This window comes from Artemia sp. Qi Xiang Cuo, chromosome 5 (assembly GCF_049724085.1).
Source record: "Artemia sp. Qi Xiang Cuo chromosome 5, ASM4972408v1, whole genome shotgun sequence".
Lineage (NCBI taxonomy): Eukaryota > Metazoa > Arthropoda > Branchiopoda > Anostraca > Artemiidae > Artemia > Artemia sp. Qi Xiang Cuo.
This window is the reverse complement of record NC_142798.1, coordinates 2,291,726-2,316,759: the sequence shown is the minus strand read 5'-3', so window position 1 is coordinate 2,316,759 and position 25,034 is coordinate 2,291,726. Positions and strand designations below refer to the sequence as shown.

Sequence of the window (25,034 nt, the reverse complement as noted above, 5' to 3'; positions counted from 1 at the left end):
ATTCAAATTCCATCTTTTAAAATTATCCATCGTTCTAGTCAAATTGTAAATAAAATGATCTGGGATCGGGAAAAAATGTGCAAATATGAAGAATCAGATGCACTTTTAGCTAGAATAATTGTAAATTATTCTAAGGATGTTGATCAAATTGATATTGATCTATTATACCTTGAAATTGTTCATAGTTTAAAAGTCGGGGCTAATAAAGCATTTAGGACTGATTCTTTCCGTCGTGGATCTCGTGTTTTAGGTTGGAACCTTAACCTGACTTGAAAGCATAGTCGAAATAATTCATCTGAAGCTTGTGACCGTGGGGAGTGCACAGGAAAACCACGATCCGGACCATTTTATGATGGTGTCAAGTGAACTAAACGCTATTCTTGGGCCGAGTTACGTATGCCTAATAAATTCATTTAAGATGAAATTGGTTCAAGCATTACTAGTGATAAGAATGAGCTTTGGAGTTTGGTTAATTCTAAACGTCGTAATAATAATTGTTCACCAGATTCTAATAGTTCTCTGAAACTAGATGATTGGAAAACGCATTATAATCATGTTTTTTCATCCGGTGATGCGGCAGTTGAATCACGGCTTGACTCTTTATTATCGGAAAAAATTTCAAAGCCCCACCCAAGTAGTAAAATAACTCTTTCTGTTCAAGGTATAACGGCAGTAATTAAAGCTCTAAAAAGTAAGCATTCTTTTGGTCATGATAGTATACACTCAAACCATATAAAATGCGCATCTCCAAAAGAAGTCATTCCTCTCGCTACTCGTTTTACAGACATTTTTTCTTCTGGAGTTCTTCCAACTAGCTTTTCTTGTGCTACCACTTCACCCCTTTCAAAAAAAGGAGTAATTACGAATCGAAGTTCTGATTACAGGCCGATTATTGTTTCGTGCCAGATTAGCAAAGTTTTTGAGTTAGTTCTATTAAAGTATTTGGAGTCTTGTAACCAAGGCCTGAATCAAATTGGGTTCTGCAAGGGTCTAAGATGTTGCTCATACCCTCCTTTCAAGAATAATATCGTTTTGTAAGCAATGGGATAGAGTTTATACACTTGCGTTAGATTTCGCGGCGGCGTATGATTCAATTATCCACTCTTGGGCTATGACTGCGCTTCTGAAGAATAATGTCCAACTACCAGTAGTTTTGGTTTTAAAAAAGTGGTATGGCTCCTCTCGTATTCGTATTAAGTGGAACAATCAGTTTAGTGATTATAATGTTAAGTTATGTAGGGGGCTGAGACAAGGAAGCATTATTTCTCCTTTGATTTTTAATATTACTGTTTCGGGGCTATTTGATCAAATTCAATTGACTTTTATTTATGGTAAAGGTTATGTTCTATCGTGGATTGCTTACGCAGATGATTTACTCCTTTTGAGTCGATCACTTCAGTCACTTCAACAAAATGTAGATTTTTTTGCATAGGTTTTTAGTGAGCATGGACTTCGTTTTTGCCCTGAAAAGTGTCAGTTTTTAATTCTTGGTCCTAAGGCTAATGATCTCGTTAATTCAGAAATTTCTGTTCTTATTTATGATAGTATTTTAAAACCTTTGGAATCTTTTTTATATCTTGTTGTGCCTTATGGACTAACTTTAGCTCTATGCCGTGCTTCTATTTCTAAAGCAGTTAAAAGTAGAATAGCGTCTAGTTTCGGGGCAGTAATTTGTCTTCGCGATGTTCTTTCTCGGAAATCACTGGCTCGGGTATATAATACAGTCGCTTTGCCTCAAATTTTAGTTTTTTCAAAAATTCTCCCGTTTTTAGAATTAGTAATATTGCGCATGTAAAAACCACATTTTAAAATTTTGCTAAGTTCCTTTGCCGCTTTTCTAAATCTGAATCAAATACTTTTTTAATGAATACATATAAAATAAAAAACCCTGTTGATGTTTCGGAGAAAAGGCAAAAGATATTTTTATCCAAATTAAATGTTTTTTCTCATAATTTATATAGAGCTGCGCACGAAGCTTAATTTATTTTACTTGATTTAAATTTTGAATGATGTGTTAATTTGTGAAGTGTTAATTTTAAGTATTTATTTAATAACTATTGAATGAAGTGTTCTTTTGTGTGGTAATTTTGATTGAAGGCCTTTGCTTACTTGTTGTTATATAGTTTAAAATAATTTTATGGCCTGTTGATTATCGGTTATTTTTATTTATTTTTTCTACTCTTCGTATTTGGAGGAAATAAAAAGTTTGAATTGAATTGAATTTGATAACAACAACTAAGTCAGTTTGATAAGCCCATGGCTGAGTGCTAAAATGACAATTCTTAAATTTATATTTTTCATTCTTATTTGTCTACTTCTCAGCTTTGCTTTCCTCCGCTGCTTTCTCTTTTTCTTTTTTTTGATGAGTGCAAGCTTTGTATTTCTACAGTAAAGGCATTACAGATACTTTTAAAAGTTTTCTACATCAGAAAAAGCATCAATTACCCTGAATTCGCAGACTTCTGGCGCAAATTACATCACTAAAAAAGGTGCAGTAAAACAGCAGAACTTTCATATTAAATCCATTATATCCCTTTAAATAGCAATCAACAATACCAGAAATATGGCGTTGATTAGAAAGCCTTTTTTAGCTAATTCACTGATTAACACCTCAGTTAAGATATTTCAACTGAACGGTCATGACGCGTGAAATTGCAGCACTTGACAAAATCTAACGAAATTCTGATCATGCAACCCGAAGAAAAGCGGACGTTTTTGCATAAAAAAAAAACTGTTCTCTGACCTAAAGTTAACGTTGGCGTTCTTTTACTAGTCAGTTTAAACCATTTTCAAATGAGCTGTGGCTTTTGCATATAGATATGTAAAACATCTGCAAATGCAGACGCCTATCTATGCTTGCTCTGATTAGCAAGCATTGGAACTCAATTTAGTACTTTCTGGGGATAAGGTATTTTTGTCAAATGATAAAATCAACTTTAACATCGCCGGAACCCCTTAATATCAGAAGCGACCAAATTAATCCGATTTTTTTGGCCTCCCATTTTAATTTATCAATGCTCTTTACGAAAACAAATAAGGTGGATTGCTCAGTGACCAAACTCCTCCCCTTAAAAGAATTACTAGTATCAATACTTCTCGAAGTAATGAAACCTGGTGAAAGCTTTGTTCAAAAGTGGTGACACGGAAAATCTGGGTAATTACAGGCCGATGTCGGTGCCACCTTTTATATCTAGAGTAATTGAAAAGCCAATATATGAGCGAATTGTACAGTTCCTTGAATCAAGATCATCTTTCCGTTCTATTCAATTTGGCTTCAGGAACGTTATATCAACCGAGCAAGCTATTCTATTTTTAACAGCGTTTATCAATGATGCCTTAGAACCTGGTCTTAAAGTTATCTTCAGCATTCCAAAATATCAAGAAAACCTTCGACTGTATATTGGCGAAAAAGTTGGAGAACTGTAGTATTCGGGGTGATTTATGACAGTTATTTGAGATCATTTCTGAATGAACGGACCCAGTGCGTTAAAATAGTGGATTTTAAATCAAATGACAAAGTATAAAATGTGGCATTCCCTAAGAATCAGCTCAGGGCCCCTATAGTTTTTGAGGTATGTCATTTGTCAATGATTTACGCAAGTGTCTGGTATGTTTTGGTCTATCAGCTAGGTAAGTTTTTATTTTTAAGGTTATTTTACCGATCTTTGCAGATGATACCCATTACACAGTGGCTCCTAGGATGGATAAAGAGCTGCTCAATCTTTTTAAAAGTAACAGGGTAATAAAGATATCAATCTTTAAAATTGATAGTGATAAAGGCACTACAAAATTGATAAGACTCGACAAGCTGAAGTTGAACCACAAGAAAAGCTCTTTGATAATAAATGATAGAAGCCCTAATTCTTATACTTGGATTGAGCAGTTACAACTAAGTGGAAACGTCTTCATGCGTGCTAGGACAGTCAAGTTTCTTGGAGTAGTACTGGACAAATACTTCAGCTTTAAGAGTCATGACCTTCACATTTCAGCCAATATTGCTTGTACCATCGGAATGATAAGAAAAATAAACCACATTTTCCCGGTTAATATCCTAAGGACACTTTATTTCTCTCTTGTGCATACACAGCTAGTATACTTATGATCATCTACGTTCATAGTTCATCTGCATCCGTTGAGAGAGCATCAGAATAAAGCGGTTAGAGCGCTGGCTGGTGAAGATATATTTCTTTAGTGAGGCCAAAGTATATTGAACTTAAGATATGGCCCATTTCAGCCTGGAGAAATTTTATAAGGCTCCATTTATGTTTATAATAATAATAATGATAATAATAATAACGATTTTATTTTCAAACCCCATAAAAACGCCATGTCGATCAGCGGCAGTTTTGTCATAATAGTACACTAAACATATAAAACATGAAAATCACAGCCATAACCATCGTCATGCAAAAATATACATTGATTCTAAATATCACCGATTCAAACTAAACAGAATCAAACACCAAATTAAATTGCTTAAGTACCAATATAATTTGTTATCCAAGTGCTTTAGCCATCGTTTTTTGACTGTTTCAAAAGTTTAAGACTATAATACAAAAGTCAGTTTACAAGTTCTAGAATAGGTACTACTCGATCACAGCTCTATGTGTGTCATGTTTGAGCTAGTGCCTGGAACAGTTTGCGACGGATTATTGTAGAGGTTGCTGAATTTACGACGGATTATTGTAGAGGTTGCGGATTATTGTAGAGGTTGCAGAGGTTGTTTTAGGGTTGAAGAAAAAGGTCGGTGATGTATTTTCTGGTTTCTTTGTATTATTAAATTAATGAAACTACTGTATTTTTGGATTGGATTGATGGATTGATGATGGGAGGTCTCGGACGGCCTTTATTCCTTTGTTTTTCTTTGTAATTGTTTTTTCATCTTTTGCTGGACGATTGCCGTCACCTTTCATAAGTTGATTTACATTTATGCCTAGTTCAGTTACCTAAAGAAGTTTTGCTTCAGGTTTTTTTTTTTTTTTTTTTGTGAATAAACCTTTTCTTTCTATGAAAAAAGATGATTTTAATGAAGCCATTAAATGCATACAATAAGCATCCGTTTAGTCTAGTTAGTAACTAAGCCAGATGTCACTTTCTTATTCAGGAATAAGATTGTTTAGTAATATTTAACAGTAGTTCGCACTCTTTTCTACCGTTTTTAGTTTTGTTGGCGAAAATCTTATTTTTACAAATATTAACGTCAATCATATTTTTAATATCAAACGAAACCATTTATTTTAACTTTGAACAATTTCTTCGAGGGATATTGTTTTAGCTATAGCAATTAGGTTGTTTATCTATATTTTATGCTTGTAATACCATCCATGTTTTCTTTTTTATGAACTCTTATTTTAACGAAAATCTTCCAAGTTTCAATTTTAAGTTTTTAATAATAAGCACATCTCCTCAACATACCAATATTTCAGAAATTCCTAAGCCAGGAACCGCTTTTCTATTTAGCAGAGACACTCAGCATCATAAATATGGCCAGGTTTTATTGACTTAATTCTGCCAGCCCACCTAGTGCCTATCTTGGTGAAGAGATAGTCATACTCAACTCATTGCCAACCTTTTAGCAGAAAAAAGGCACTTAGTTTGTCCGTGGCGTGAGCGTGCGGAGGAGCATGCGTAGCTGTTTTGACCTCATGCGACTTGATGATGCTATCAGTTGTTACTAATAGTACTAGTATTTACTGTTTATTATTCAAAAAACTTCACCTAGTTTGAACCATGCATTTACAAGTCCAAGGAGCTGTAGTAAACCCCGATATTAATTTAAGGCATTTATTTAGCCACTTTTCCATAAATTGAGCAGCACTTCCAAAGTTCCCGCAGCCAAATATATAGGTATATTCAAGCTATAACAAGCCTGGACTGAAGACGAATACAGTCTGTGACAAAGGGTAAGAGAATCATCAATTTCAACCATACTCTTTTTTTAATTTTCTAAGCTTAAAAAGAGAATGCTAAATTTGTCATTGAATTTGTGCTTCCTGTTTCCAACCAAGACAAAGATGATATAATTATTCAAAGTCATACTTGGTTTTGAAAACCTTAAAGCAGATAGGACATCGCTTGGCATCATCCTCCGTGTCATGAACTTTCTTCAAGTGCTCTCTTCTTAACTTTTCTTTTAAGAATTTTGCACCACATACAGAACAGGAATAATCATGGGTCGTAGTCGCCAGGTGCCTCTCCAAAGCTTGTTTTCTTCTATAACGGATTCCACATAGATTACAAGTGTGTTCCCTAAAACGGTATGACTTGAAGTGATTAAGCATTGAAATCACTGCTAAAAGAATGAAAATCAAATTAGCAAAAACAAGCTAGGAAATGAGTTTTGGTTGTCAAACAGTTCGTGGTAACGAACTGTAAGTAAGGAGCCAGCTCAATAGTAACCGAAACTCCAAAAAACAAGAATTTGGTTTTTATGCTGATTTCAAATATATGTTTTATCAATTTTAATTATACCCATCAAAAGTCAAGCGCCTGAGAAAATTTGCCTTATTTTTGAAAATAGGGGGAAACAACTCCTAAAAGTCATAGAATAATAATGAAAATCACACCATCAGATTCAGCGTATCGGAGAAACCTCCCATAGAAATTTTAAGCTCCCATCTGTAAAAATTTTGTATTCTTTTTTTAGCCAGAAGAAGTATCACGGATGCGTGTTTATTTGTTGTTTTTTTTTTGTGTTTTTTTTTTTTTCAGGGTGATCGTATCGATCCAGTAGTCCTAAAATATCGTGAGAGGACTCAATCGAATGGAAAATTAAAAGTTCTAGTGCACTTTTTAAGTGACCAAAAAAATTTGGCCTCCTCCCACGCTCATTTTTCTCAAAAAGTCACCCAATCAAAATTTTGAGATAGCCATTGTGTTCAGCATAGTCGAAAATCTAATAAATATGTCTTTGAGGATAACTTAATGCCCCGGATTTCCCGGGAGAAGGGCTGCAAGTTATGAGCTTTGTCCATTGTTTACATATAGTATTGGTTAATGGGAAGTATACAGACGATTCAGGAAGGATTTTTTCTGAGGGGGGGGGGGGGGTCGGAGGAAGGAGTTACGGAGGAGAATCTTTCCATGGAGGATGTTTCCTTGGGGGAATGGACATTTCTATGAAGGGGACGCCAGATTTCCCAGCATTATTTAAAAACGATCAGAAATTAAATAAAAAAAAAAAAAACAAGTTTATTCAAGTGAAAGTATGGAGCAACATTAAAACTTAAAACGAACAGAAATAATTACGTATATAAGGGGGTTCTCCCCCTAGTTAATACTTCGCTCTTTACGCTAAAGTTTTTTTTTATTACTTTGAAAAGAGATAGATTCTAATTAACCAGCCTTTGTGAATCAGGAGTTTGTGATTCGAACAAAATTCGAACTTTAGCGTAAAGAGTGAGGTATTGACTAGGGGGGCGAGCTCCATAATAACATACGAACATACATACGAATACAGAATTTCGTTACGTATGTCAATACGTAAGTTACGTCAGAACACAATTTCGAGAAAGCCATTTAGCCAAAGAACGGAAAATTAATATGCAAATTTTGTTTTAATTATTCATGTACGTTGAGCCAAAATCAAAGCTGCATTAATTCAAAAACGTTCAGAAATTAAATATAAAAAACAAGCATTTTAACTGAAAGTAAGGAGCGACATTAAAACTTAAAACGAACAGAAATTATTCCGTATATGAAAGGGGCGGCCCCCTCCTTAACGCCTCGCTCTTTACGCTTAAGTTTGACTCTGTCTCACATCTTTTTTTTAACAATAAAAAAAACTTTATAAAAAAAGTAGAAAAAAAGTAGAGTAAAAGTAGAGGTACTAAAATCACAGCACAAAAAAAAAAAAAAAAAAAAAAAAAAAAAAAAAAAAAAAAAAAAAAAAAAAACAGCACAAGTTTGCTAGGAAATGAGCTTAGGCCATTCATCATAAGATGGGAGTCAAACGTAACTAATTTTAACCTATTCCAAGTCAATCTTACTATCAGCCCAAGGACGTCACGTATGAGGGGCGTCCTCCTTTAATGTTTTCAGCCAGTCAGTGAAAAAGTTTGGGTCCGTAAATCAGTGGCGTGAAGCACCAGTATTATACTGGCTCACATCTCTTTTTTGTTTTACTAGATAAAAGGTCACATTGTTTGCTATTTTTGTGATTTTTCTTATGAAAAGGCCCATTTTTTGCCAAGCTTAGCTTTAACTAATTGAAAGGGAGTTTCAATTTTCTATTTACTTCGTATTTGATTGCAAAACCAGGTTAAAGGTCACAATGTTTGTTATTTAGGCTGGTAGAAATATATAACGTAAATTCGATGAAAATGATGCCAGTCTTAGTGGGAAAAAAAAAAATGAAGTAACTGTAATAGTAATATCGCCTAAATCCGTTGGTAAAGATGATCATTCAGTCGGTAAAGATGACCATCAGGTCGGTATAATCCATTGCCACCCCCTCCCACTCCTCCCGCAAACAAAAAAAAAATTTGGCTAGCGACCCCACCCCACCGACCTAGTGGTGAATGCAAGAGGTAATCTTTGCAAAAACTTACTCAAAACTCCACCAAAACTTGGCAACAAGAGCCACGGATGAAAATCCCACAGCAAAAGACGCTGCTGATTCTCTGCAGAAAACACTGCCGAAATTCATATCGCAAATTATTGCAGCCGAAACTACTGAAAACATTTGGTACAAATACCTTGTCTCACAACTAGACAGGCGCCAATTGGAATGGGAACGCTGTGAGTCGTACCTTCATTGCTGTGAGGAATTTAGTTTAAAAAAAACAAACAAAAAAAAACAGGTTGTATGAAGCTAAGAGAGGAAAGGAAATAACGAATGATAAATAAAACCAAAAAAGGGTGAGAAAACGAGGATTTTGTCAGCCAGTGGTAAAATATGAAGAAGAAAAACCAGCAAATATTTCGACAAGGACCTCCGCCAAGTCCTCCTCAGTGCAAAAAAAAAAACAAGAATCTAACCTTTTAGAGTTCACTACACAAGATCAATTTTTGCTCGGAAAAAATTATGATTCCAATTCAGCGGAAATTATGTTTCAGATGTCGTTCTTAAAGAATTGGGACAAAAATTCAGTCTTTAGCGTAAAGATCGAAATGCGAATTGATAAGAAGCGCCAAACTCTCTGAGTTTTCTTGCTTGAAAGTCAAAATGTTGGATTGCAATTAAAATTTTGGACGAAATTTGAATATTTAGTCAAAATTTTCGGTTAAGAGTAGTTTTGTTAAATAAGCCCTTAATGCTATTTTTACTACAGAATTTCGAAGCAGGGAGGTATCACCCACCCACCTCCCCTCAGCACCCTTATTCAGGCTTAGTCTAAATGAAAGGAGATGAAAAACTAATTTTTAAGAGAGATGAAAGATAAATTTCCCTTATTAACTATTTATCTTATACGGACTACGTGACTTTTCAGGAACGAATCCATTATCATACGATATTTTTCTCTCTGCAACTATTGAGTTTTCCATGGATAGCAACTTGGTCTTTTTCGGGGCATAATCGTGGTTTGGTGCCCCAAAATGGCAAAAATGCCACTTTCCCATGGCAAAATCTTTTCGGTCACTTTAAAAGGGCCGTAGAACTTTTAGTTCCCGTTCAAATGAGCTCAAGAACTATTGACGCTTGAGTCTATTGGGACTATTAACGCTAAATAGGATAATACTAATTATGATAATCAGCCTCATCTCATCCAATCAAAACACGAAAGAAAAACAAATACCGTAAATCTTCAAAAGAAAGAGACATTACCAAACAGCTCACAAAAGGGCCAGATTAGGTGTTGATGTCACCAATGGAAACCCTAGAATTCTAAAGATGCACGGTCTTGCATTGGCATTAAAAGAAAAGAAGCTTGTGCAATCTTACAGCAATTACACACCGGGGTTGGAAATAAGCCCCGAAGCCACGCCGAAAAGTCGGCGGCACGCCTCCGAAAAAAAAACGGTGGTGCGCCACCGAGCTTGCGTCAGTGCGCTGACACCGCCGCTGATTCTACCGGCGGCGGCGTCACTAATATGCCGCCGTTTTTTGTTTTCTTGCTCTCTTCTTTTATTATAGATATCGACCTCCGGGCTTCAACCGTCATCCCGGCTAATCTGTTTCTTAATGATAAATACTGTCATCTTGGGCTCGCCATGTATATCGGTTCGTAGGAAGAAGAAGAGGGAATTTTTCTTGAAACAAAAATTCTACCTTCCACTTTGAAATTCTGTTCATTTTCTTTCTGATTTTTCGAATGAAAAGAGGTAAGTAAAAGAGCATTAGGCAATTCAGGATGTTATCTGGAAAAGAGCTAGAGCTTGTATAAAAATATATCTATAGAAATGAATTACATTTTTTTTTTTTTGCACAGTGAGCAGAGAACACTGAGGTTGGAGTAGACTTAAACTTTGACTTGGAACTTCATAACTCGACAACTTCATTCAAAAAAGAATTTTGGAGGGTTATTCCGTGTTGATAAGAAAAGAGGGTAAAGGTGCAGTTTAGTTCCTCCTGCAGTGTAGGGCGCAGGGAGCCTATGATAAAGGTGCAGATTAGTTCTCCCGGATAAAAACAACTTATTTTAGCAGATACAAAGAAGAAGCCCATTTGCGGCATTCTGTGGGACAAGGTCCAATGCTAGTATCAGATCCCGCGAGTGGCAGTTTACGCTTGTCAAGTTCTGGCTGTACCAGCCCCAAGTGCCCCAGCTAAAAGGCTTTTTAGCCCGATAGGACTGATAGTGACTGCAAAAAGATCAATGATGGCTCCAAGCAGAGTGAAAAAACTCGCTTTTGTCCATGACAACAATAAACTTGTTCAGAGTGTCATCTCTGAATTAACCTTCTTGTAACCGCTGATTTACAATTTTTGGTGCTGTTAAGCCATGGTATCTGAATTGTATACAGTGTTTTTTTGCTGTTGTTATTTGTTTTTTTCACTTCCTTTTCGTATGAATTTGATAAACAGGAGATGTTTGAACTTCAAACTTTGAAAGTTACACAAACATTAGCCCAAATCATTAACAAGAAGAAAATGACTAAACACGGGATTTCATGGAAAAATGCGATGCTAAACTTAAACACAACACAGGTTTCCCTGGGTCTAGTGGATAAAAATGAGAATTCTACATGGTCTGATCGACGGTGAACATAAACACTTTCCGCAAGGCCCAATAAATTCCTGTTTTGTCATATTGTTCTTGTATGTTTTTAGCCAACCATTTAAAAATCCTTACTAAAATCAAGTTAAGGTTGAACGTGCTTGGTGAAATGGTATTTTTATTATTATATATTTCTATTCTGATTAAAAATCGTAAAAATCGGCACGCCGTGGCGCACCGCCGGTCAGAAATCGACGTGGCGGCACGCCATCGCCGATACTAAATCACACATTCACCGCCGTCATGTCGGCGCGGCGCGGCTTCGGGGACTAGTTGGAAAGCTACAGACAGCGGCCTCATTCAATTTTCAGAGGTTTTTAATAGAGCCTCTCACAAAACACAAATTTCAAAACTTGAACATACTTTTTTTTAAGGAAAATGAAAAGCCCTTTTTAAACAATAAGTCGAAACTGATTTAAAGTTAATTTAGAAGTAAATCCTCATATAGAACTGAAGTCTATCTATACACATACTTGTCTTGAGTCGTCATTTTGAAACATAATTGAGTTATTTATCACTAAAAAAGGTAAAAAATGCAACACATAAAAATACATCTGTATTGTATTCTTACAAAGAAAAACTAACGGCTTAATTATTGCAAATTTGCAACTTTATACAGCATATTGTTGTAATTATTGTGACTTTAATGATCTTGATTTTACTAGAAAAATTCACGTAAAGTTAGTAAAAAAAAAACCATAAAATCTATTGCAAATTCTTCCTCCGGAATGAAATTCAGATATCATCCATTCAAACACATCTATAGTTTTTCAGCAACGACTATAGGTATGGAGAAAAAAAAACTTCTAAATATATATATACACCGGTTTTCATACTTCTTTTTTTACTTCATTATTTCTCAAAATTCTTCATTATTTCTCAAAAAACAACATCAATAATTATATGACTCAACTGTCACAAAACCCAACCCACGTAATTGTTTTGGTTTTTATCTATTATTCCTGCTGGACACCCCGGCCCACCCCCCATTTTAAAGCATGACGAACTAAAATCTTTAGATGACACAGCTACCCGGTATAGCCGGAGAGCTTTACCCTGCTAGAAATATCAAAAAACATTTTTAGCTCTGGAGCTTTCTCATTTTTCAACTATTGTTTGCTGTTCCGACGAAGTTTTTAATCTATTTCAAATAAACTTTTGACTGTCACATGCGTATTTATATGAATTATTTTGACGGACTTCGTCTTAAGGACCAGGCTAACGGTTGTGGGAGAGCATGGAATCAAAGAGGAAGGTAAATCCCTCATTTTTTTTAAATGGAGTTCTTTACTTTTCTTTGAAAAACTTAATTTGTGGAAAAAGTTTTTTTAATTGTTTCTGTTTGTTTTATATTGACATAGTCTTTTCAGGGAAAAAGAAAATAATACTTTAAATCTTTTCGTTTTTTAAGACTTTATAGTATGGCCTGCTATTTGTATGCTGAAGGAAAATTTTCAGCAATTTTTAACAACATACACCCTTTTAAAAATCTGGACACAAATAGTACTGTTTAATTTAATTTCATACCTCCCCTAGTTGACCTGAAATGGAAAACTTGATACCATTCGCAAAAAAATGTGTTTACTTTCTTTGATAGCTTGGATATACTTACGCTATTTTGATTTGGTTAGATTTTAAGACCAGAAGCAGCCCTGAAAGTTTGAACATAATACTCTCAGTGGTTCTTGGGATACTGCTGAGATGCCTTATTGGGAATTAGCATTATCACAGTGCATTGTGATTTAATCTTAAGGCAACATTTAGTTTTTAAACATAATGGACAAATGGGAGGGTTGGCGTGGGAGGGGGGAAGTGGAAGGGGGATTAGTTGCCATCCAACCCCTTTTGACTATTAAAAAGGGCATCAGCCATTTCTATTTTCAATTGAATAAGCCCTTTTCGAAGTTCCCACGATAACTCCTTTGATACAAACGGCCCTGGTCTAAACAGCAACAACAACAAAAAATAATACATTATACCCACATCGATCTTTGGTACAATAAGATCAAGCCTTCCAATCTCTTTCGACTATTAAGAATGGCTCTAACCTTTTCGATCTCCTATCGAATGAGCCCTTTTTAAAACGACAATGCTTTCTATAAACACCTTCTATGACCCCATGGCATAAATTACAACCCTTACCTTAAGGTCTGTTAGGGTGGTTGTCATCCTCTAAGACCGAGTTTCCAGAACTTTCAACTACTTTAAACAAAATTACTATCTCAAAATGTTGATTGGATAAGCTTGGGAAAATCGTGGGCGGGAGAGGTGTGGTAGTAACTCTTTAATCACTTTCAACAATTAAAAATGGCACATGGCCTTTCAATTTCAAATAGAATGAGCTCTTTCAGAGCTTCTACGTCAAACTTTCAATAAAAAACTTATATGCCCCCAGGGCATAACTTACAACCCTTGCCCTGAGTGCTGAGGGGGGGGGGGTCATTCTCAAAGACCTAATTTCCAGAACTTTCTACTACGTTGAACAAAATGGCTATCTGAAAATTTTGCTTGGATGTATTTGGAGGAAGGGGGTTTAGTCACCCTCCAATCACTTTCGACTATTAAAAAGGGCACTAGCCCTCTCAATTTCGAATTGAACGAGTGTCTTTTGAAGTTTTACGACAACTCTATCTATAAAAACCTTATATGCCCCCAGGGCAGAATTTACAACCCTAACCTTTGGGGCTCTGGGGGGTTTGTCATCCTTAAATACATAATTTCCAGAACTTTCAGCTACGTTGAATAAAATGGCTATCTCTAAACTTTGAATGAATTTTTTTGGGGAAATGGTGGGCGTAAGAGGGGAGGTTAATTACTCTCCACTCACTTTCGACTATTAAAAAGGGCAATTTCAATTTCCAATCAAATGAGCCCTTTTTGAAATTTCTATAACAGCCTTCTATATAAACTTTATATTACTTACTTACTTTACTTTATTTTCGGCGGGAACCAGACGATGAACTGTCCTGCCCGGCACCAAAGGATCTTGGGATGACTTCCGACGACCACTTGGACCTGTCGGCTGCAGGTTCTCCGGCGATCTTCAGCCAGTCTTTGTCCCATCTCCGACCGTGTCTCCTGAATCCTCTCCACGGTTCCAGGTCTTCCTTGAATTTTTGCCACAGGTTCTTCTTTTTTTCTCCTGGTTTACGTTTCCAGGAAGGGGCTGGTTCGTAGAAAAGGAAGTCCCGACATATCGTGCCTTCGGGACGGCGGAATGTATGGCCGAGGAGCTTCAGGCGATGTCTTTTAATGATAAGCGATAGCTCTTCTGATTGGCCACAGCGACTCCTTACTTCACTATTGGAAATCCTGTCCCATCTCTTAATGCGTAGGATGTAACGAAGGCAGCGGTGGTCGAACACGTCCAAAGTTTTCGCATCTTCAGTCTTGATCGGCCATGTCTCGCAGGCATAGAGTAGTTCTGCTCGAACAGTTGCACCATAGATTCTGACTTTTGTTTTGGTTGAGATCTCCCTTCTGGTCCATAATGCTTTTTTCAGACTAGTAAAGACTCCCCAGGCTTTTGCTATGCGGGCAGATATATCCCTTTCAGCTCCGCCATCTGGTGTTATGATAGAGCCAAGATACTTGAATAACTCAACGCTTTCTATTGGCTCACCGTCGAGGATAACTTGGCAAGGAGCAGGTTGGTTGAGAGCCAATACTTTAGTCTTTGCGCTGCTGATGGCCAGTCCGATGCGCTTTGAGACCTCATAGGTATCGTCGATCATGCCTTGTAAGCTGTCGGCGGTAGTTTCCAGCTCAGCAACGTCGTCTGCGAATTCCAGATCTGTCAGGGGCTGGAGGAAACCAGCTATTTGTCCGAAGACTAATCCGCTGTGGTTTCTCATTGCATTATACATGATCCAGTCTATCGCGTAGTTGAATAATATAGGCGAAAGGGGGCATCCCTGCTTTACCCCAAACTCCACTGGAAACTTAGGGGTATCATTGCCGGAAACAAGGACGCAAGTCTCAGTGTCCTTATACGCAGTTCGGAGTATCTCAATGAGCTCTCAATACGCTAAAGTTAGGTCATATACCTAGAAAGAATTATTTTCTGACTTCAACTATAAAAAAAAAACTGACTAAAACTAAAAGTTTTAAATAAAAGTTATAAAATAAAAGTTTCAAGTTTAGAAACCTTATTTTCAACTGGGGGGGAGGGTATTTTCCCCGAGGGTATTTTCCAAGGAGGGGGTATTTTCCGCGGGGGTTACTTTCCGAAGGATGGGGGGTTATTTTCCGTGGGGGAGGGAATTTTGGGGGTGGGTTAAACACCTTCCTCTCCCATTCACTAAATTCATTTATGTTATTTTACTGTGTTCATGGCCGTATATTTGGCTTTAAAATACGGAGCATCTCAATACGCTAAAATTTTTTATTGTTTAAAAAAATAGAGTTGTGAGAAAGTCAAACTTTAGCGTACAGAGCGAGGCGTTGAGGAGGGAACAGCCCCTTTCATATACGGAATAATTTCTGTTCGTTTTAAGTTTTAACGTCGTTCCTTACTTTCAGTTAAAAAAACTCCTTTTTTTTTTGTTTTAATTTTTGAACGCTTTTGAATTGATGTAGGTTTTGATATTGGCTCACCTTACATGAATAATTAAAACAAAATTTTCATATTAATTTTACTTTTATTTGGTTAAATGGCTTTCTCGAAACTTGATTAATTTTATTTACGAACGTTTTTATTAGTAATAAATATACGTAACTTACGAAATAACTTACGTAACAAACTCCTATATTCATAGATTTTTAATACATATATTAGGGGGTTCGCCCCCTAGTCAATACCTTGCTCTTTTAGCTGAAGTTCGAATTTTGTTGCAGTTCTTTAAAAATTACCCCTTAATAACAAAGTCCGTCAATTAAAATAAATAGCTCTTATGAAAGTACTTAAAAATCTTTGGCTTAAAGAGTGAGGTATTGACTAGGGGGCGAACCCAATCCTATGCGCAACATTTTCTGTTCGTTTTAGTTTTGATGTTGCTCCTTACTTTCAGTTGAAAGACTTTTTTTTTATTTCTGATCTTTTTCTTTAATAATGATGGGAAATCCGGCGCCCAATTCATAGCAATGTCCCTTCCCCCATGAAGAATTCCTTCATGGAAAGATCCTCCCATATAACCCCCGACCCCCCTCCACCTACCAGAAAAAATCTCCCCTGAAAACGTCTGTATACTTCCAAATAACCAATACTATATGTTAACATTGGGTAAAGTCGCTCCTTACTTTCAGTTAAAAAAAAACTTGTTTTTACATATATATATATATATATATATATATATATATATATATATATATATATATATATATATATAATATATATATATATATATATATATATATATATATATATATATATATATATATATATATATATATATATATATATATATATATATATATATATATATATTCTTAGTACGAACTACTTAAATGAGAGGAAAGAAGAAATATCCCTCCTAGATTGAAATAAAAGGACGCTATTTCAAGAGAGTTTCGATAACGTAGGCCAACAAACATAATCTTCCTAGGTTTCAGATTCCAATTTCCTCCCACGAAAAAAAAAAAACGCCAGAAACTTTGGATGAATATACTACACGCTTATCGTTAATCTCTTCTTGTTTTCCCTACTTTTCTTCTTATTGTTCTTTTTATTTCACTTTTTTCATTTTTATTGTTATTTCAGATGAGATGGGTTTTATTTTCAACTAATAATTACATCATACTTAACTGTCCCTTACCACATTTTTAAATAACATTATAAACCAAACGTAGATAGCGGTAAGAACGTGTGACGCTTTATTAAGCCACTATTGTGGCTTGAGCAGCGTCAGACAATCTTTCATCATAAACCAAACTCATTCACTCTTCCTACTCTTTTCTTACCTTTCAATGCTATTCAACCCTCCCAATAAAAAAAAATACCTACAAAACAAACCCCCCCCCCCCCAAAAAAAAAATAATAACAATCAAATATACTCAATTCCCACCCAAACAAACTATTTTGTTCTAATTTTAAACTGAAACTGGTTTTCTGACTCCCTTATGCTCTCTGGGAAACCATTCCACAAATTAACTGCATAATTTCTAATAAAAAACTAGATCGACTCGTACTCCTTACTTCTGAGACTAAGCCTTCACGACCTCTAGTCCTATGCTGATGATAATCTGAATTAAACTTTAAAAAATCTCTAAAATATTCAGGAGATAATCTGTTAAGCACTTGGTAAGTAAAGACTCCCGCCTGGTGGTCCCTGATCTCATGAACATTTAAAATTCTAAAACTGATAAAACATTCACGCGTGTGCTCATACTGAACAAACTCACCCAGTTCTCGAAGCGCCTTATTCTGAAGAATCTGCAGTATTTAAGTATTTAAAGAAAAATTAGATGCATAAATAAAGCAGCCATAGACAATAAAAGGATGAAAAAGAGTATGATATATATTTCTTAAAACAGGTAAAGGTAACACGGGTTTCAAACGCCGCATCACTCCAAGACCTCGTGCAAGTTTAGAAGAAATCATATTTATGTGTTTCTTCCAGCTATATTATCAACATAAAATCACAAATACTTTTTTTCAAAAATCTGTGAAAGCGACAAATTTTCAAATACTATAGAAGCCTTATTTACAATTATTAATGTTTAATGTTTTTCAGTATTAATGTTTTTGAAAAAAGATATTTTTATTGATCTAAAGAACTTTTGAGAAATAATTTTGACGTTTGTGTCTTTTTTTAACCTTTTTAATGTAGAATTTTCTTAACCCTATTAACTAAGAAAAAGTTTCTTTAAAAGACTAGGAATACAGCATCGTTTTGGAATCTAAGAGACCGTTTTATCAGTCTCTGAACTCACCATTCAGTCTAAAACCCTCTTATACGCATATGTCACGGTATTAGACTGAAATCAGGTGAATGTCGACATTCACCGGTGAAAGTCCAAAATAAGGATATTTAACAAATATTTCGGACATACTCCAAGCGACTATGTATTTGTTGACCAATCAGCTTTGTCAATGTTACGCAAAGTTTGATGGTGAAATATTAGGCTAGGTTATAAATCTCAGAACGGGATTTGAAATTTGGTTAATTTTTCAGAAAAATAAATCTCATAAATGCTCAACATTCAGCACTAGTGCATGATGGATGTCAAGAAACACGTAGTTGCTTGTTGCTTGGTGTATGTCCAAAATATTTGCTAAATATTCTTATTTCAGACTTTCACCGGTGACTGTCGACTTTCAACAGATTTAACCAGATTTCAAAAATGCATGACAAACCAGAAAACAGTGAGAAAGATACGTACAAGTTATTCATTTCGTTCTTGAAGTCCTGCATCATAGTGACTGATTCAGAAGCACTATTACAGCACCTGAAACAGAAGCAAAACCAATAAATTGCATCAATTCCCCGTAGTTAATATTTGTAGGCATTTGTAGGCATAATATTTGTAGGCATGACTACATAATGAGTCGGATGTAATAGGCTTCGGACTATCTGTACAGGATCTCTTCTTGTTGATAGAAGAGCATCGCCAAGTACTGAAAACAATGTTGTGGCCAAGATTAGCCCAGGATTGCAAAAAGCCTCCATTCATACTGGAGGTCCCAGGGACTTCTTTCTATCCGGTTCTAAGCTGGCTAAAGCACTTCGGTGTAGACATGAGAAGATATATTGATCCCTGTCCTGGACATCCGGGATCATTGCTTTTCCTGAGGCCAAAATAATTTAAATGAATTAAAAAACATGAAAATTAAAATTTGGAATGTTACGACGTTAAAAATGACTATCGTATTGACATTTTGACTGACGAATTCAGACGCTTCAAACTGGACTTAGTAGGAGTTTCAGAAAATCATTTCTTAGGGGTAGGAAGCCTAAAATTAGGTGACACAGAATTTGTTTACTCGGGCAAAAAGGATGGGATACATAGACAGGGAGTAGGGCTCATGATAAATAAAGAAGCTGCTAAGTCTTGTTTAGGCTGGATAGGTATTAATAATAGAATACTAATTGCTCATTTTATGACTAAAAAGTTCAGGGTATTAGTTATAGTAGTATATACCCCTGTTGAACCAACTGACGGAGATACTAGTGACTCAGACGAATCCTTGTATGGTATATCAGACAAATACATTAAAGTGATTAGGGTTATGTACGAGAATAATACTGCTGCGGTTAAGGTAGTAAATGAGGTTAGCAGCCGGTTTTGTGTTAAATCAGGAGTTAAGCAGGGTTGTTTTCTGTGTTTTATCCCCCTTTATATGGATTATTTTGATGGAATTTGTCTTAAGGAACACAGGAATGGCAATGGGGAGACCACGGAATCAAATGGGGAGGATAAACTCTCCTAGACTTAGATTATGCTTATGATTTAAGTATCCTAGATAAAAATGTGAGCAAAATGAATGAACTTTTAGAGGTTTTGTGAGTTCAGGGTGCTAGATTAGGTTTGAAAATTAATGTTAAGAAGACGTTAATGTTAAGAAGTCATTAAGGCTAGGAATAAGTGAAGATGAAAAGGTGACGTTGGGTAACAAAAAGATTGATCAGTGGGACAGCATCATTTATCTTGGTCGTGTTATGAGTAAAGACGGTGGGAGCACTGAAGATGTTAAAAGTAGAATAGCCAAGGCTCAGGGTGTTTTTTCACAGTTAAAAAAGTTTGGAAGAATAGGAAAATAAGTTTAGAAGCTAACAGGAAGATAAGTTTAGAAGATAAGTTTAGATTATAATATTAGAAGCTACAATGATGACAGTGGTCAAATATGGTTCTGAAGCATGGGTGCTCCAAAAAGCGGATGAAGATTTCCTGGATCTTTTCCAGAGAAATTGCCTCCGGATTGTTCTGGGTGTTCTGGGTACCCGGCTGACTGACAGTATTTCAAACAGTGGGTTGTAAAAAAAAAATTTGGTTCAATCCCGCTTTCTAGGGCTATAATAAAATAAAGGTTGAGATGACTAGGGCACGTTATGCGGATGAAGGATGACAGATTGCTGGGGATTGTCCTTTTCGGCCAACCGTCTAGAGCTAAACGTAAAGCAGCTAATCGTCTGGGGTGGGAGAACGTCATAAAGAAATATTTAAAGGAAATGGGAACTTCCTGGGAGGGAGGCTTTGAATAGATTGGGATGGAGGAGGACCGTGCGTAGCTGTGTTGGCCTCAGGTGGCTTGGTGCCGCGGTGAGTTGTTAGTAGTAGAAGTAGTAGTAGCAGACGAATTTTACTTACAATTACAAGAGCAAATAGGTAGGTATCAGGTAGAAATATAGTGTTTTTACTCGGAGATATTAACGCCCAGGTCGGTAGAAATAGGGATGGATGGTATCCTAGCCTAGGTAAATTTTGTGTAGGAAAAGAGAACAGTAATGGCTACAGACTTCTGCAATTTTGTAGGTATAAATATCTAGTTATAACCAATACAGTGTTTGGTCATAAAATGACCCATAAGCTGACATGGTATTCACCTGATGGTAAGACAGCAAACCTCATTGGTTATGTTATAGTAAATCGAAGATACTAGGGCATATAGGAGTGCTGTTACAGGAGTGCTATATTAGAGTAAAGATAATCATCTAGTAGTGTCTAGGGTTCATTTAAAGTTGAAACTTCCGAAGGGTAACTACCTCCCGGGAAGTTATGATGTTGATAGACTCCAGGATGAGAATTTGAGAGAAACTTTCCAGGAACAGTTGAATACTAAAATGGAGATTTTAAAATTCGACAATGTGGAAGATGGTTGAAATAATTTTAGAAAAACAATTTGTGAAGTTGCTGATGGTGTCTTAGGGAAGAAAGTTAAGACTGCTGCTAGTAATATTAGTGAAAAAGCTTTATGTTTAATAGAGCAGGAGAAGGTGCTTCTACAAGAATTATCCGAGTGATAGATCATATGGAAATAAAAGGAACGTAAGGAAAGTGAAGAAAGTATTAAAATATGAACTAAGGAGGTGTGAAGTGGAGGCCATGGATATAATTGCCGAAGATCTGGAAGATGCAGCTAGACGGCATAATAGTAAAATATTGTATTGGCATGTTAATAAATTGAGAGGGAATAGTCAATCCAGACTTGTCCCAGTTAAAGATAGGAACGGGACCACAATTAGTGACAAGGCGAGGGAGAGATGGGTGGAACATTTTGAGAATGTGCTAAGCTGATCTACAGTTGCAGGAAAAAGATATAGAGTAACCTGAAAAAGATTGTGATAACTTTGTGATGTGAAGGAAGATTTGTTTTGTGAGGAAGAATTAGCAACAGTATTAAAAGGATTAAAAAATAGTAAGGCACCAATGCTGATAGTGCAGTAAATGAGTTTCTTAAATATGGTGGCTCTGATGTTAGAAATGAATGAATGAATGAATGAACGATCTTTATCACCCTTCTATAACAAAAAAAATAAAACGATGGAGTGCATTAAAAGAAAGGAAAACAATATAAGCCCGTCATAAAGATATATACAAATTATCAATAATACAACATCTAAAATAGTACGCCCTTCCACTGGGTAGAAGAGGACTGGTTACATATTTTATGAGACTGTTAATCCCCGTCCTGAACTAGTTCCACCACACCAAAACGATTAACGATGTACCTGTTCTTGAACCACCGAAAGGCCTGAAGCAAAAACTTCGCATGCTTAAAATAGCACTTTCGCAACACTTTCCTATCTAATTTAGTAAAAATGTCCCGAAATGGGGTCAAATATAAAATATGCGGGAGAGCCACACTACTACATATTCGTGACAGGACTTTCCGTTCCAGATTACGCTGCGGTGTAACAACACAAGCATAAGCAATTCTAAGTTTGCGTTCACCGTTCCGAAGCAAAAGCTTTCGTGTTTTTTTTAATCGAAGACCCAATCTGGAGACCTAAATATGTAACTAAAGTAGTGGGTGCCACCTCACCATCACCTAGACAGACATTATCAGGCACATAACTCCCGTGTAAATTAAAGAAGAGGACTAAGGACTTCGCAGCATTCATACTTAGTCCTATTTGTAGATATCTATCAGATAGGTTATCAAATCTCCGTTGAAGATTAGCTATTGACCGGCACGGATTTAACAGATCGTCCGTATAAAAAAGCATTGATGTATCCATCCCTTTTCAAACGAAACTAATAGGTATGCCAATATGTGCAGGAAGAGACACGTTGTTGTAGATAATCAGTGATGTGATGGCTACTTGCTTTATTCCGACAAATATAGGAAGCTCACTTTCCGAAACCTTAATTTTAGGAAAACCTTAATTAAAACGCTCTATAAGAAAGGTGATAAGAGTGAGTGTCGTAATTATCGAGGTATTAGTCTGGTCTCTGTAGGTGGCAAATTACTTAGTAGTATGATACTTTTTAGACTGAGAGACGGGGTAGACACAGTTTTAAGAGAAGAACAGTGCGGTATAGAAAAGGTAAAGGCGGTGTAGACCAAATCTTCACTCTTAGGTTAATAATTGAGGTGCCTTAGTTGTCAAACATCCTTGGTTCTCAGTTTTATTAATTATTATGAGCAAGCGTTCGATTCTGTTGATAGAAGAGCTTTAGTAAAGGTCTTATCCTTGTGTTGTATACGAAACAAATACGTTAAAGTGATTAGTGCTATGTACGAGAATAATACTGCTGCGGTTAAGGTAGGAAATGAGGTTAACAGCTGGTTTTGTATTAAATCAGGAGTTAAGCAGGGTTGTGTTCTATTCCCCTTCACATGGATCATTTAGATGGACTTTGCACAGGAAAGGCAATGGGAGACCATGGAATCAAATGGGGAGGAAAAACTCTCCTGGACTTGATTATGCTGATAATTTAGGCACCCTGGATGAAAGTGTGAGCAAAATGAATGAACTTTTAGAGGTTTTGCGAGTTCAGGGTGCTAGAATAGGTTTAAAAATTAATGTTAAGAAGGCTAAGTCACTAAGGCTAGGAATAAGTGAAGATGAAAAGGTAACGTTGGGTAACGAAAAGATTGATCAGGTGGTAAACTTCCCTTACCTTGGTAGTATTATTAGTAAAGACGGTGGGAGTAATAAAGATGTTAAAAGTAGAATAGCCAAGGCTCAAGGTGTTTTTACACAGTTAAAAAACTTTTTTGGAAGAATAGGAAGATAAGTCAGCAAACCAAGATTAGAATATTGGAAGGTACGGGGATGACAGTGGTCAAATATGGTTCTAAAGCAAGGGCGCTCCAAAAAGCGGATGAAGATTTACTAGATGTTTTCCAGAGATATTGCCTACGGATTTTTCTAGGTACCCGGCTGACTGACCGTATTTCAAACAGTAAGCTGTACGAAAAATATGGTTCAATCCGCTTTCTGGGGCTATAATGAAAGAAAGGTTGAGGTGGCTATGGCACATTCTGCAGATGAAGGATGACAGATTGCCGAAGAATATCCTTTTCGGCCAACCGTCTAGGGCAAAACGGAAAGCAGGTCGTTCTCGTCTAGGGTGGGAGGATGTCATAAAGAAAGATTTAAAGGAATGGGAACTTCCTGGGAAGGGGTAAAGAGGTAGGCTTTGAATAGGCTGGGATGGAGAAAGTGCGTGCGTACCTATGTTGGCCTCAGGCGGCTTGGTGCTGCGGTCAGTTGTTAGTAGTAGTAGTAGTAGTAAGATGTCAAAAATATTACCAGTGTTATTACTCAGAAGGAATTTTCTTCATTAAAGAGATCCTTTCAGCCGCAAAGGGAACATTTTATTTTTTACAATCGCAGGCTAAAGTATATATATATATATATATATATATATATATATATATATATATATATATATATATATATATATATATATATATATATATATATATATATATATATATATATATATATATATATATATATATATATATATATATATATATATATATATATATATATATATATATATATATATATATATATATATATATATATATATATATATATATATATATATATATATATATATATATATATATATATATATATATATATATATATATATATATATATATATATATATATATATATATATATATATATATATATATATATATATATATATATATATATATATATATATATATATATATATATATATATATATATATATATATATATATATATCTAAAATAGTACACACTTTTTAGATATATATATATATATATATATGTTATCGAACATAACGATAACAGATATTGCTACGGATGAAATGAATCACAAAATTAAAATCAACAGCCATATCATGCTTAAAATGCCTTCAAACAGCATTCCTTTCCTTCTTTCTACCTTCTACTCTTTTTCTCTACTCTTTCTACTTTTTTTCTACTTTAATGCCAATGTTTTCACTTGGAAAACCTTATATATATACATATATATATATATATATATATATATATATATATATATATATATATATATATATATATATATATATATATATATATATATATATATATATATATATATATATATATATATATATATATATGTATATATATAAGGTTTTCCAAGTGAAAACATTGGCATTCTTTCTTAACCAACGGGATTAAACTTAAACGGGACCAAACTTGATTAGAAATTAATACAAATATGAAATTTCTTTCCTTCTTAATAAAAGATCCGATGAGCTCAAGTTAGTAACTTCTCCCGAAATATTCTATTCATATATTTCAATACTTACTATTCATACTTTAGTTTTAATGTCTTCCAGTTTAATGAACTATAAATCCTAATTGTTACAATAAATAAACAATATACGAGTAGAAGTATTTTTTAGAAAAATAGGAATACTATAATTCAGAAAAAGTTAGCAATTTGAGTTTTTTTTTGTTTTTCTTACAATTGAAAAAACAACCAGAATTGTAGCTCAGTACCAGCTTTCACTTAA

The 25,034-nt window shown here is 35.3% G+C and overlaps 1 protein-coding gene across 1 annotated transcript in view; it reads right to left on the bottom strand.

Annotated features, from left to right (window-relative positions):
- LOC148951712 (uncharacterized) overlaps positions 1–25,034 on the bottom strand; it is a 142,043-nt gene that overhangs the window by 18,460 nt on the left and 98,549 nt on the right. The window contains exons 8-9 of the mRNA XM_089088651.1: positions 18,480–18,545; positions 6,040–6,249 (exon numbers count right to left, since the gene is read on the bottom strand). Of these exons, the coding sequence (XP_088944777.1) occupies positions 6,040–6,249; positions 18,480–18,545 (276 nt within the window). The remainder of the gene's footprint in view (positions 1–6,039; positions 6,250–18,479; positions 18,546–25,034) is intronic.